The sequence below is a fragment of the Carassius auratus genome, chromosome 7 (genome assembly GCF_003368295.1).
Source record: "Carassius auratus strain Wakin chromosome 7, ASM336829v1, whole genome shotgun sequence".
Taxonomy (NCBI): Eukaryota; Metazoa; Chordata; class Actinopteri; order Cypriniformes; family Cyprinidae; genus Carassius; species Carassius auratus.
Window position 1 is genome coordinate 17,501,165 of NC_039249.1, and position 15,563 is coordinate 17,516,727.

At 37.7% G+C, this 15,563-nt stretch overlaps 1 protein-coding gene across 3 annotated transcripts in view; it reads left to right on the forward strand.

The window, feature by feature from the left end:
• The window catches only part of LOC113106131 (VPS10 domain-containing receptor SorCS2), a 166,635-nt gene that overhangs the window by 136,268 nt on the left and 14,804 nt on the right, over positions 1–15,563 (forward strand). For all 3 annotated transcript variants that reach the window (XM_026267758.1, XM_026267757.1, XM_026267759.1), the window contains exons 6-13: positions 2,631–2,695; positions 3,923–4,041; positions 4,854–4,943; positions 10,678–10,857; positions 11,269–11,415; positions 13,128–13,230; positions 14,128–14,204; positions 14,576–14,667. In XM_026267758.1, coding sequence (XP_026123543.1) covers positions 2,631–2,695; positions 3,923–4,041; positions 4,854–4,943; positions 10,678–10,857; positions 11,269–11,415; positions 13,128–13,230; positions 14,128–14,204; positions 14,576–14,667 — 873 coding nt within the window. The remainder of the gene's footprint in view (positions 1–2,630; positions 2,696–3,922; positions 4,042–4,853; positions 4,944–10,677; positions 10,858–11,268; positions 11,416–13,127; positions 13,231–14,127; positions 14,205–14,575; positions 14,668–15,563) is intronic.

Genomic DNA, 15,563 nt, shown 5'->3' on the forward strand with positions numbered 1-15,563 from the left:
AAAAGCTCATGCTTGCGGGCATACCGGTTTAACTGGTGGTGACCATGTTACGGAGTTCACATTACTTCCAAATGCAGTTTTTAACTACCACTTTCCTATTTACGATCATTCTGGAGTTAACACTGGAGAGTCCTGTGTTCGTCGGTGCACCCCAAAACACACCACTTGCAATGCCTCTATGGCGTTGACATTGTACCTCCAGCAACTACAGCAAGAGAACAGTAATGGCGGACCGCAGCTTCTCACTCAGGGCTGTGTATATGCTAATAGGGCAGAGGGTGGAACAAATGGGCGGGACTTTCCCAGAGTATGACGTCATTGTAGCAAGAAATCTGTAACTGCTCGTGTGGAGAGACTGTTTATGATTTATTGGGATTATAAAACAATGAGTGGGTGGATTTTTACATTTATAGGCTGGATGTTTTCACACACTGCGGCCACACAACTGTGTTCAAACACCTTATAAAAGTGATTTTTGCATTCTATGGCACCTTTTAAGGAACCTCATGTTATTTTCAAACCTGTATGACTTTCTCCTGTGGAAAAAAAATCTAATATGGGGATGAGGGACTGTAAAGCTTAAAAAAAAGGTTTCTAAGGTGGTCTTGTAAGACTTCTTATGAAATATGATAGGAAACCATGTTGATTGGCGACCATGGTCACCAATCAATATTTATTTTCATTGGAAAACAGCAGCATTGACATTCTGCTAAAAAGCACTTCTTTTGTATTTCACAGAAGAAAGTAAGTCTGGGTGTCAGTAATGGTTTGTTTTACTTTTACATTGCCTTCTGAGACTTTCTTTTAATCTTTTTCCCCTCTCCGTTCATTCTTCCTCTTCTTCCACCTTCTTTAGTGAAATTCAACCCCTTGCTCTCTGGTTATGGTTCACTGCTATCACAGCTGGGATTGAAATCCTGTACAGAAGTGATTTATTTCTCCACCCCATCCAGTCTTTCTGTCTGACCCTCTCTTTCTCTTTTTTGATCTCTCTTTCCTGATCTTTTGCTCCATTCTGCTTGCATGCCATCCTCCCAGCGCACTTTACCAGATTCACAACACGCGATATATGATTCTGTATAGTTTGTCTGTGGCTGATTGTGATAAAAGATGAGAAAGTCAGCTCCCTGTCAGCAACTGCCACAATAAACCCCATCCAGCACATGTTTTATTTGGCAGGAGGTTTTACAATGACACTGTAAATCTGAAGCTGTTTTTTCTCTATTCCTCAGCAGCAGGGGGTTTGATAAGGGTCGTACCCCTTCCCTCTCTACTGTCTCCAAACCTCTTTAAAACATCTCTGAGAACTGCCTCAGAAGACACGACAGAATCAGTTCATAGTGAGGGTTGTGGCTCTTTCGTCCTCCCCGTCTGCTTCCTCGCTCATAAAACAAACGAAGGGGAGGTCTGGGAGGAGAGAGCATAAATCAGCGTGGCTTTAATGGACAGGGATGCTGTCTGGGAGGGTGGTCCCTACCGTTGTGGTCAGGAGAAGAGTCTTGAGCTCATCGCAACTTATTATGTGATGTTGAGACATGGCGGTCAAGTAATCTGCTATAAATCAATGTAGAGCAAGATTATGTAGCTATTATGCTGCTGTACATATTTACATTGATTTAGAAATATCACAGGCATTTAGAACAATTATCTCCATCTGAAATGCTGAAAAGCAGCACACTGTCAGATATAGACATTCAGACATTTTTTTTTTCCTCAAATTAGTTAAACACAAACCTCGCCCAGCAGCCGATTCTAAAGATTTCATCGATCTTGTCAGTCAAAGTCCTGACTGCCCACACAGAGCTAAAACAACGCTGAACCCCCAGCCTAAACCCAAATCTTCATCATTAGCAGGACATCCCATTCCTAACCGATCGGATTCATCAGTGTAATTGGTTCCTCTTTATTTTACGTGGCCTTAATATGTACTTATGTCAAAAAATAAGTACAATGTACTTATTGTGTTCATATTGTATTGTAAAACACTTCTGCTATTTATGTGGGATACAGGTAAGTTTAGGAACAGGTTTGGTGATTGAGTTGACCAATATAAACAGGTTTGGGGAAAAATAGCGCACACATTCTTAAAAGGTTCTGTTAATTTCCTGCTTGTTAAAATGCTTGTAAAATAAAGTAGGTTTTGTGCAAGTTTACTGAGCTAGAACTTCCCTGAGCAGTTTAGTAACCTCAAAACAATTGTGTTTAACACAACTAGACAAAAGACAGCGAGCTGTCTGCATTCCTTGAAACCAAGGACTTTTTGTGTGACTGTATAGTTGAGAAGGTTTTGCTAAGGGGATGTTTTAAAGGGATAGTTACCCCAAAAATGACATCCATTCTGTGATTATTAAGCCACAATTATTTCACTTTTAATTTTTTTTTTTCTTTTGTGGATCACAAAATGTGAAATTCCGAAAAGTGTCACTGTTTTGTGTGTGATTACAAGCATTCACGCTTCAGAGCTTTCCTTTTTTTATTGTTAAATCAAGTCACTGGAACAACATGAAGGTGAGCAGATGCAGAAAGAATTGCAATTTTGGAGTGAACTATCCCTTTAAGATGTCCTTCTGTGTGTTAGTCGGTCTTGTTTGATCCTCTGAGTGTGTTACTAACTCTATGCTTTGTTTAAGGGCTGTGACGGGGGTGGATGTGGATCCTGATTTGGTTCATATGGAGATTCAAGACATCGGTGGTGGTAAGAGAGCTCATGTGAACACTGCATTTCAATTCAATTTTACATACTGCATCAAACCACTGTGAACAAGGGCAGATGGGATGTTTTAGGGCTTCAGTTTTGCCTCATTCAAACAAACCTCTTTCAGAGAAATTCCACCTTGTTGAGCTTTTTGTAAGGCTTGTGTGTTTGTTTGTGTAAAAGAGACCAGGCGTACAGATGCACAGAGATGTACTGGTGCACAGAGATTTATCACACTTAAGCCAGTGAAGGTTAAACGCTGCCTGACAGTCTCACACTGCAACCTACAAACACATAAACTCAACCCCTAAGGGAGGTGAGAGGTGTATCTAACCAGTATAAGAAAATCACACTGGACGCATACACCTAATCCTTCTTCTGATAAAGGAACTTTCAGTTGTGGTTTAACTCTTTATCTGTTGGGCTTGTGTCACACTGATGCAGACCTCAAGTGTTTTTTCTTCAGCTCAGTGGTTTCTTCGACCTCTCATAGGATGTGCTGTATTTGTGTGTGTGTGTGTGTGTGTGTGTGTGCACGTCTGACCTTGTGTGACAGAAGACAGAAGCAAAGCGCTCAGCCATTCTAATTGCTTTTTAATTAATTTCTCTGCTGTACTGCTTTGATTAACCATTCGTCCTCTTCAGAGAAGATGTCTGCCCATTTGTTTGCCTAAAATTAATAACAAAAAAATAAAACCACAGTGAATGAGAGGAAACAACATTTTTAAAATGGCAATTAAGTTCCCCTCTTTGATATGTAACCTTTGGCCATGATGTTTGGAGTATGCATTCTCCCCTAATTTTTTCATAATTTTCCAATTTTTCATGCACTTTTGGAGAATTGATGAATGTGTGTGTGTGTGTGTGTTTTGTAGAGATTGCTGAGCCAGCTATTGTGTGAGATTCTGAACAGAAAGGCCATTGCGACAGGGCATCTCGACACTGTTTTCCCATAATTAATTTCCTGTCATTCTGGAGCAAAGCAATGTGCCCAGTGAGGATCAGCTTCAGCTAATTTTATTAAGAGCTCCAGGTTTTTTTTTGTTTTTTGTTTTTTGTTGCAGATATCTTCCACCCCATTCACCTTTGGAATGGCTTCCAAACACTCACTTACAAAAGCTGTATAATCAGACATAGAAATGAAATTTGCCTTCAAACTTTTGAAAGTCAAATTGTTATCTTCACTTTTCCTCTAACCCTTTTTCATGTGTTTCTGTCTTTCACCAGGATACCTTTATGTGACATGTCTCATACAAAATTGCTCTGATAAAATGGTGACAGCACAGTTCTTGGGGAAGATTGACCACAATTCCCTGTCAGTGCAAGATGAATACATATTTGTGAAGGTAAAATTACTTGTTACATCTTAACATATGATGTATGTACATATTTATTCAGACAGATCCATTCAAACATTACAGAGTTTAGCAAGATTTTTTTTTATGTTGTCCCTTATGCTCACCAAATCTGTAATTATCAAAAAATAAAGTAATGTTGTAAAATATTATTAAAATATCTTTGCAATTACCATTTTAATATATTTAATATCTTAAAATTGTACTCCAGTCTAGTGATGCATGATGCGTTATCACTATATATATATATATATATATATATATATAGTTTTGTCAATATTGTGGGCATACTGCATATTAGCTTAATTTTGGTAACATTTAAAAATCAGAATTGCTTTTCCCTTATCTCCCTTTTTAAATTGTATTCCTTTTTTCAGATCTTTTATAATTAGCCAATGACTCAAGGACATTTGCGTGTTCTGTATTCATCTCCCCCACTGCCCATCTCCCTCACATGCTCAGTTGTTTTTTGAAGGGATTGTAGCTGTTGAAAAGGAATTTAGATATGCCCTTGAGGAACAGGACTACAGTGTGTGAAATGTTTGTGTTGGGTCAGAGTCATGCTGTTTCAGACTGGACACAATTTCTGTGAACCATAGAGACCAACAGACAGATCTTCTGGTTCAGTGTTAGTAGAGACTGAATCTGTTGGGACAATAGTAGCTTGGTAAAATCAACATTGTGAATTGAGATGGCAAAGGATGAATGGGAAAGTGAGAGTGGTTTGTCTCAAAATTGCTGATAATGAAGACAAGACCCTGTCATTGGAATAATGAAATAATTTATATTTATTTTTTTTATAGGTAACTACAGGAAATCGAACCAAGTTTTACATCTCATATCGAAGAAATGAATTTGTTCAGATGAGATTCCCTAAATATGCCCTTCCAAAGGTACGGTCCTCAGAAAATGTGACTTTAAAATGACCAATATTTACTCGATTTAAATCACTTTTGAGTCTTTGCAAAAAAAAAAATTTTTGGTATGTTTAAAATGTTTTGTTTAAAACTTTTTTTTGCTAATTATACTGCAATGCAAACTGATATTTAATATTGTGTTTCTATATTGTTTGTTTAAAATATTTTTATCACTGCTATTTAATCTTATTCAATCACAACACTGTAAATTAAACACTATCACACATATCAAGACACATATATTATTTTTTTTAATTAAAACTAACAACATTTTTAGGCAAATTATGGCCAGTATATTGTTGCTGCACAAAAGAAAATAGGCCTAGTTACAAAGTAAAAGCAGAATTAATGTAGCAGTGGTGTTTCGTTCCTGAATAAATCAGTGTTTTTGAACAAATTGGTTGAGTAAATGATTCAATGGCGGAATCATGAAGACAGTTGTTTGTTTAACTGATGAATGAATTACTGAGTTAGAACAAATTGGTTAAATTATTCAATGACTTACTTATAAAGACAGTCACTTGTTGCCACCTACTGGATAACTTATGTACACTCAAAAAAATAACTCTTTGAACGAACATAAAAAAATCATGGAAAGGATTTCCACATGATTAATTTGCTTTATTTCAGCATTATGCAATTCTGTTACTCCAATTTGATGTATTTACGTTGGGTCAACTTAATTTATTAAGGTTGATTCAACTTATTTACTATGGTTGGGCAAAGCTTAATTTAATAGTGTCACCCCAACTAATTTGCAATGTTTTGGACAATGTTTTTAATAATTAAGTTCATTTTAAAAAATAAGTTTAAGTAAACTTAACAAACCTTAATAGAGTCAACAAACAACAAATGACTTAATTGTACCTGAAACTTTTAAATAATGAAGACAAAAAATTTGAATAATGCCATTTTAGGAATGCCACCCCCTGTGTATTAGTATCATGTGCAGCTGATTAATATTACTCTTCATTTAGACCTTTCTTTAATTACAGCTTATCAATTTTATCACAAGCATATTTGAAACACAAAGCAACATTTCAAACTGTTTGTTTCTTTGTTTGTTTTGTTCTAAAACTTATCAAAACAACTTCATTGCTATAAATTGTATTACTCATCTACCTATCTAATGGTGCTACACTTCTACAAGAGGGTGACAGAATAACAATTACCCATAATACACTGCAGAAATCCTCAGCCAATGAGATGCAAGTCTGTGTTGGTTTCATTAATCTGTTATTTTTGCAACAATGTTATGTTGGCTGAACAAATAATTTTTAAGTAAAGCTGCCAATACACACTTTTTTTGTTGTACACATTGTTAAATATATTTTTTTAAGTAATCATAACATGAACGAATTAAATAAAATTGGCAAAGGTGAAAGTACATTTTTTTGAGTGTAACCTGCACTAAAAGTCACAAAAAAATATCCACAACTAATGCACAGTCTGTCCACGTGTCCAAAACTGGCAAACACAGACAAACAGAGTGAAAAAACAGTGAAACTGGTGTAAAAAGGATAAAAATACTAAAATTACATTTGGGGCTTTTTACTAACATCTCCTTTAGCAGCATCATGTGCATGTTTAATTTTGTGTTTTAAGTTACTGCTGTTTTTGTCATGAACTTTGTACTTAATGTGAGTTACCGTTTGAAGGTGGTTATTGTTCTTTTATCATCTGCAGCTGTTGTGGATTGCACTTTAAAGCCGGAGACTGACTATGACCTATCGCAGCAATATGTATGAACTGAAGAGCACAGTTGGTGTCTAGCATTGAAACACTACACTATTACAACCCAGATGTGGGTTTAACCTACTGAGGAGCCGTGATGTATGGCAGTAATATGCCGACGAAAGAAGACAGCTGGCTAAGGGTTACAGCTGATGACTGACCAGGCTGTCTATGGCTCTAACCCAAGGGAGTGCTTCAGTAAAATGCTGGCTGACTGTAATTGAATAACATTGATTGGAGTGGAGGCCAGAGGGGCCTGCTTCATGTATATTTCACCTCAGAGAGAGGCAGAGGCTGTAGGGAAGCTGCTGTCAATGGCATTTGTAACTTTGCCAACCACTGATTCACTGTGACAGAGTGAAAGAGGGAGAGAGAAAAGTGTAAGAGAAGAGTACTACTAAGAAAGATGCCCCAGATTACCAGGCATTCGCCTTAATGGCAAAGGATAAAAGCTTTGATTTAATTACTGTAGAAGTTGAGCGTGCTGTATATTCATTCGCTCAGAGCCTTCAAGTGAACATGCAAGGGTTTTTGTGACTGTTTAGAGTGGATGTATTTATCATTTCCCTCCGCGGTGTCATTTTGTGGGTTAAAGCATTATTGGTGTTTTTCCCCTCTCTAGACCCTCTTTGCTCTGCTCTTTGAGTTGCTTGTCGCTTGACTGAGCAGATAGGTCAAATTTTAGACACCCGGTTCAAGAACCCAGAAGAGAGCAAGAGTGTGTGAGAGGGATGGGGTTGGCTGATGTTGTGCCCATATTTTCCACAGTGAATAATTGAAAACCTTTTGAAAAATGCAAAACCCAATTCCAGCATGCCGTCTGAGATCTCTCCTGAAGTTCCTTTCTTTACGTTATGGATTAATCATGGTTCATGGCTCCAGTGGGACGAATTGTTTGTTGTAACACACCCAGGGCACTAAATGGATAAGTGCCACTTCTCTTTCTTTTTTTTCTCCCTTTCAAACTTTGTCTTTCTTATTTTAAACCTCTTCTCAACTGATTTTTGTTTGTTTATTTGTATTATTATTAGAAATTAAAATGAAGTAAAGCTTGTTATGTCTGAAGAACTAAAGATGAAGAAAATGAATAAGCTGCTTTTTATTAAGCCAAAAATGAATATTGTCTCAACATTTACTCACCGTCATGTAGTTCCAGACCTTCATGACTTGATACATGTGGCGCACATAAAGGCTGATTAAATAATGCCAGGATTTTCAGGAGTGAATCAGCCCATCTTAAATAAAAAAATAACATCATCATGTCAAATTTCAGTAGACACGTTTCATTAAACTTGATGTCCAATCATTAAGTGCACTTGAGAAACGACGGCATTCTGGAGAATGTAACTTTGTGTTGCATCTGTAATTTTGTAAGCCTGCTTTAAATGTTTCAGCTTAGATAAATGCAAACCAACTGCAATCCCCCATGAACAACACAGGATCACTTAAAAAAGGCCCAGTGTTCTTTTATTTGAAGAAGACTGTGAATAGAAACAATACTATTGATTTTGGGCAATTAAGACCTGTTTCTCCACTTCAAGAATGAAACCGCATGACCAGAATTCAAATGCACCAATGTTGGAGCACAATGAGTCCTTCAGTCATAGAGAAAAATCAAAACATTCTGCTGGCGTGTTAATATGCCATTTCATTTCTTTCTTTCTTTCTATACAGATTTCCTGTCTTTCCATCCATCCATACATACTGTTACCCATCCCATCCTTCTAGACACTCAGTCAGCCTGCTGATAATGCAGTCAGGGATCGTGGCAGTAGGCAGAGACACAAATGTCCTGCAGATGTGTCATGGCTGATAGGGGTCCTGTGCCTGCTGTCAGAGACAGATGGATAGTGCTGTTTTGAGTTCTGATAGTGCTGTTATCAGTACTGGGGGCCTGAGTGTCCTGTCACACAGTATGATAGACAAAGACAGGACCTATCCAGTCCAAGAAAACACAAGTGCTTCACCTATAGCTTCCTGTTCTAATTCTCTTACTCTGTTGTCCTTGTTGCTGCTTGTGTGCATGTTTAGATGATCTCATGATCCACATTTAAAACTTCCACTCTCTCCAGGGGAACTTTCAGCGATGACTTCACTGTCTTGTGTAAGCCATGGTGGGAAGATGACCTCATCGTTACATTTTTAATGCACAACTAACTAAAAGATGATGAGCTGTTCATATTTGACCTCAAATCAACAGCCAGGAATTACATTGCAGTTCTAGACTAGAGGCGTGTTCAGTACCATCTCCAAATCTGATCGAAAAATTACATAGCCAACGTGGAAGCAATCAGTCAAGCTATTGCGATTTGTGATTGCTTGTCTCCAGATGTCATCATGAACCTAAGGTTGGTAAAAGGGTCAATTCAGTTGGAAATAATGTCTGTAAAGCCAGGACACATTTGCACTCCCCTCTATATAAGAGCTTCTCTGAAATTCAATATTTGCATTCATTTAATCAGAATAGTCTGAGCCTTCTGGGGAAATTGGTACTTTTCAGAAGTGTTTGTGTGTGGATATAGAAAGATATTTTAGGAAGGAAGAGAACATAGGGATGAAACAGGATTAGAAGTCTCTATAACAGTGAGCTGGAAGAGTGGTTCATGAAGTTTTGTTTTAAGACTTTTTAAAGCTGTGTCATTGATCATAATAAGCTGGAATTGTGAATGTTGATGGTACCATTTTGTTTGCATGCATTTTGTGTTTTGATGAAAAATAGTGATAAATCTTGCCAGAAAACAACTCATTTAGGCGGGTTATGAGGAGACAGACCAGACCACATTTTCCGTCATGTTCTGTGGCACCACAAGAATTATAAAATAGACAGAGGCAGCATCAGTTATACAAGTAATGTGCATCATTATGTTGCATTAGAAAAGCCTCCGGTCTTTTTGGGAAGTGAAAAATGACAGAGAAATATGAAATTGTCTGGCTATTTAATTCTAACAAAAAATCTTTCTAATTCTGACTGAAATTGTTTAAATCATGTCATGATAATTGACCTTCATGAAGCTGATAGAAGACATACACTATTTATACTGCATATGTAGTAAGGATTTATTACTCAGAAAGCCTCTTTATTATTCTTTATGTAGAAGCTGCATGTACAGTAAAGCCATATGCACATGCACACACGCAAGTAGTTACAGATGCTTCTTTAAGTGTGTTGCTTTATCCTTATCTTCCCTTTTCCATCCTATAATTCTTAGAGTAAACAGGTGTTGTGTAACTGACCTCTCACAGAGGGGGTTCAGTGCCTCTAAACTGCTGTTAGTGGGACATAAGTGAAAAATAGCCTTAGAATTTGGTCTCTGAAGCACATTAAAGCTACACGGCGCTTTAGGGACTTTGCTAGCTCTTCACTTAAGTTCTTATGAATGAATTCATCTGGGGGCTTGAGCTTGTACCCTTCATCTTTGTGCTTAAATTAATGCGACCCACTTTCACTTTATCGGGAGGAACAACATGGTGACAAACTCCCCCGTCCTGACCCAGTCGTTGCCACAGCGCCCGGCTGTATGCATCTAAGCTACCAAAACTGAGGAGCTTAATGTTGATTCGGTATTTTTTTTAAAGCAAATCAGAAGAGCTAATTATAGGATGGATTCATTAATGGTTCATGCATTCATTTCATCTAAATCTGTCCCTACACAGTTCATGTTCCAACGCAGTTCTTCACAGCAGCTCAAAATAAACTTTTCATTTCAAAGCAACTAAATATATTCACCATGGATTTATATGCAGCTCTTTTTTGTGGTTGTTTTTATGGAAGCACGAGTGAAAGCGTTCAGCTTTTCTATCTCTCTTCACACAAAGACGCAAGCGCCGAACGAATCATGATGTTATTCATTTGTACCTGCTGAGAAAACTGAAACTGTCATTTGCATTGAACTTATTTGACTTTTTATCTTTACACGAGGTTCTAAACTTCTTGTGTGGTATATTTCTGCTTCTCTGTTTTTGTGTTTCTGTGCAGGATGTGCAAATTGTGAGTACAGACGAGAATCAGGTATTCCTGGCTCTGCAGGAGTGGTATCAAACAGACACGTACAACCTCTACCAGTCGGATCCACAAGGAGTCTATTACTCCATTGTGTTGGAGAACGTCCGCAGCACCAAGCAGCCCGAAGAGAAAGTCCTCATCGACATCCTCGAGGTCAGCATTTCATCCCACAATGTACTTGTGTAAAACAAGGCAGTGTGGGCTTCACATCCTACCTTCTGCATAAAGAACTAAACATAGTTCAGCTGTTGTAAAGTTGACATTGTTAGAGACCTTTACCTATAACACTTCAAACACACCTAAAACTGAAGTGTGGCTGCTTGTGATCTGCTGTCGTAACTCTGCCTCCACGCATTTATTATTTATTGCCAGCAGCATGTTTAAATAAATGAGTGATTCTAGAAAGCTGTGCTACCGAAACAAGATCTAACACATCGGACAGTTTCTTAGACAGTTGTGTCTTTGCCATAATTTGACTTGCTAGTGATACCTTACAGCTTCTTGACAGGTCTGGGAGATGCTGAGGAATATCACATCCTTTGGTTGTGTGTGTATGTTTTTCAGGTTCGTGGCATCAAGGGCATATTCTTGGCCAATCAAAAAATAGATGGAAAAGTGAAGACTCTCATTACCTACAACAAAGGCAGAGACTGGGAACCACTGGCTCCTCCCACAACTGATATGAATGGCAAAGCTGTCAGCTGCAAGCAGGTAAATATGCCAGTTCATTCCTCATTCCAGCTTCCATTCCAACTTTCAGATGGTCTTTTGCATTTCTATCTAGTATCTATCAGTACTACATTGATTTTAGTCTAGCTTTTGCACCCATTTTATTTGTATCTGAAAAGTTAAGCAAAACTTTTTGCAGTTGTTGTTATTTTTAAGCCCCTTTTTACCTTTCAGTTAATACTTTGATTTCCCAAACATATTACTTACATATGATATTTATAAATATAGTACAGTTTAAACATTTGGGGTCAGTGAGATTTTTTTTTAGAACAACAAAAAAAAAAAAAACTTTTTAAATACCTTTATTCAGCAAGAATTCAGGTAATCAAAAAGTAACAGTAAAAACTTACATTTTTGCAAAAGATTTCTATTTCATTTGCTGTTCTTTTAAACTTTATATTTATTAAAGATTCCTGAAAAATGTCAAACATTTCCATAGTAATATTAACTTGCACAATTGTTTTCAATACTGATAACAATAAGAAATGTTTTTGAGCACCAAATCAGTATTTTACAATAAAGGATCATGTGGCACTAAAGACTGGATTTAATGACAGCAGAAAATTCATCTTTGCTCTTCAAAATTCAGCTAAAGAATAAAATAGGAAAATTGTAATAATATTCACAATATACCTAATTTACTGTATTTTTGCTCAAATAAGCAAAATACACTTCTTTCAAAAGCATTACAGACCCCTTTTAAATGGAAGTGTAGATAACATACCCACAAATTAAAAACTACAATGCAGGCCTTGATTTAAAAATACAATAATTATGCAGATGTTGTTTTCCCTTGAGTTCATTGCATATTCATATGAACAGAATCGTGACTTTATTTCATTATGCATCTACAGATATATATATATCCAGCCCACACTCTGCTTTTTTTCCTGTTCAGGATGATTGTACCGCAACTGTCTCAGACACAGACGTGAAGTCATTGACCCCTCGATCTGACTCATCTCCTGCTGTTTGTGGTTGAGGGTTGGTGGGCAGAGCAGGCACCGGTTCTGCCGCTGTCTCATGAAAAAAGAGAAGAAAAAAGAAAAAAACGATCTGAGTCATCAATCCACACAAACAGCTAGAGATGATATGTATCGTTATAAATGCCCATTTTAAACACTGTGACTGGTAGCTGGCCATTAATTAAGACACAAATATGGTTTCTGGCAAACATTAGACAAGACAAGACTAGACATAAATCAGAAGTTGAAAGGACATGTATTGACTTCTCTCTCCTTTCCTGTCTGTCTAGCCAACCCTTCTCACATCTTCATCTCCCAGCCGTCCGTTTGACATGTCTTTTTTCTCATTGTTCTCTTCTCCTCCTCACTTATCAACACTCTCTTCCTTCCTCTCTCATTTTTTGTCATTTTTACTGCTTTCCTCATTTTTTATCACCACCCTGTTAAGGTTTTTGGCACCTTAAATATGCTTTATATTCATGCTCTGATTCATCTTTTATCCGGAACACTATGTAGTAGGACTTGAAGTGATTTTAAATTATGGGCTGCTTATTGTAGAACTTAGACTGTTATTTGAGTCTAGACTTTCTGCTAAGTGCACACCTTATGTAAAACACTGGTTGGTGGTACATCTATTGGGTAATAATTGTCTTGATCACCAAAGTAAAAAAAAAAAAAAAAAAAGTGGGATAGAGTGAGATTTCTCATTGTCTCTGCTCCTCTTCCTAGCCTGACTGTCACCTCCATCTCCACCTGCGATGGGCTGACAACCCTTATGTGTCTGGAACGGTCCACACTAAAGATTCTGCCCCAGGCCTCATAATGGGTGCAGGTCAGTCTTCATGACCACTGTCACACATCAGCACTGTCACCATAGCCCTGAGGAGCCCAAACACTCAAATCAAATGAAGCTCTGTACTCCTTTTCAATTACAAGTTATTATATTCATGATCCAAATCTGCACTACTGCATGCTTAGGGAAATTGTGATAGTGTGTACAAAGAAATGAAAAAAAGAAAGGAATGCTGTGAAATATTTTTAGGAGGGAAAAATAAATGTGATGTACCATTTCTGAGTGTTGTGCACTGCTATTGAGCCCACACTGAGGCACAAAAGGAGACAGGCTCAGATATATGAAATATTTGCTCTTTATTGCCACAGGGTTCATGGGGAATTGAGGAAGAGAATACATTAATGTTCTTGAATCCAAGGCTAGAGCTATTGCCAGTTCACAAGGTCATCAAGTCTGTCCATTCCCTCAGGGTTACAGACATGTAACGCGCGCACACACACACACACACACACACACACACAGGCAGTGTCACTGTGACTTGTTCACTCTTGACTTATTTGTCTTACTAACAAACACCTGAGCAGTCTCTGGTTTTACACACATTGAAGCTTGTTCTCATCATATAAATGTACATGTACATACACCGCACAAAGGGAGTACTGAGTCTCCATTAAAAAATTGCTTTCTCTTGCTATTATTGTGCACTTCCTCAGTAAAATGTTCAGCTCTAACTAGTTCTCAGCCTTTGATCCAAAATAGCCTCCAGTTTCATTCTTTTTATATGCAACTCGCTCACGACTACTCCTCCTTCTCTCTTAAAATTAAACAAAGTGAGGAAATTGCTGCTTCGCCTCAAGTTAAAAAGAGGAAAATTAAAGATGCTCTCTCGCTCTTTGTATTTATGTGGAGATATTCTGCGTGTATCTATCTCTTCAGGTAACCTTGGGTCTCAGCTGGTTGAATATAAAGAGGAGATGTACATCACCTCAGACTGTGGCAAGACCTGGAGACAGGTGAGAATGAACAGGAAAGACACTTATGGGCTGCGAATGTGTTTTACAGTGACTTTTTGGTGTCCGAAAAATGCTTCATTGTAGCTTCTTCTGTGGCTTGTCATGACTCTTTAGGTTTGCTCTTTGTATTTAACCCCCACCTTTCCCAACAGACTTGGTTCGGTTTGCTCTGTGAATTCAGATCTCTGTTCCTCTTGTTCTCATTCTGTCCTCTCGTTTGCTGTCGTTTCAGCGCTCAGTATGTGGCAGCCTTAATGTCCTTTCAATGATTTTCGAGATTGTTGCTGCCTCTCATTTCCTCAGCTCTTTTTTTCCCTAATGACATTAAATCTTGATTAACTTCAAGAGATTATTTCATTTGCTCACTGTAGGTTTTTGAAGAAGAGCATCACATTCTTTATCTGGATCATGGCGGTGTCATCGTGGCCATTAAGGACACCTCAATCCCCTTAAAAATACTCAAGTAAGTAAATTAAGTTTGAAGTAAGTGTTCAAAGTCAAAAACGCAAATGTACCCAGTTGCTGACATGACAAAGACTGACAGCAGAAAGAGAAACACGAGTAGTGAACACTGTAAACTGGGCCAGACCAGTATGAAAAACAGGAATTCAAGACGTTCCCTCTCTGGCTTTTGCTGACCTGATTGTGCTGGTAATCCTTTGAGTGAGCGCTTTAAGAAGCTCATTTGGCTTTGGAGGGCTCTTCAGACCACCCTGAGTTCCCGAGCAGCCTGAATCTCTTCCTTTGCTCTCAGACAACTCTTTAGCCATAATGTATGAAGTGATTCGCATACTAGATATCGAGTTCACCATGCTTCACAAATGTGCGTAAAGAGGAGACCTATAAAGATCAAAGAGAAAATCATTACCATCTCTCACATAATCCTTGAAGCCTTTTATCTGCATTGAGTCTTGGCAGTACAAACACAGCTTCTGTCAGGGTAAAACTAAGAGCTTGTAGTGCTTATGCTGCCTTGTAGCCTACAGACTCTCATGTTCACACTGTGAGAATCAACGCCGATGGAGTGATTCTTCAGCTGACAGTTTGTTCAGAATTTTTATAAAGACAGGAATGAATGTATAATTAATTAAAATAACGGTCACACTTTATTTTAGGGTCCAATTCTCACTATTAACTAACCATTAACTATGACTTTTGCCTCAATTAATTCATTATTTGATGCTTATTAATAGTTTATAAGGTAGTTGTTAAGTTTAGGGTATTGGGTAGGATTATGGATGTCATGCATTATGTACTTTATAAGCACTTATAAACAGCCAATATGTTAATAATAGACATGCTAATAAGCAACTACTTATTAGTCTTAATTGGACCCTATACTAAAGTGTTACCCAAATA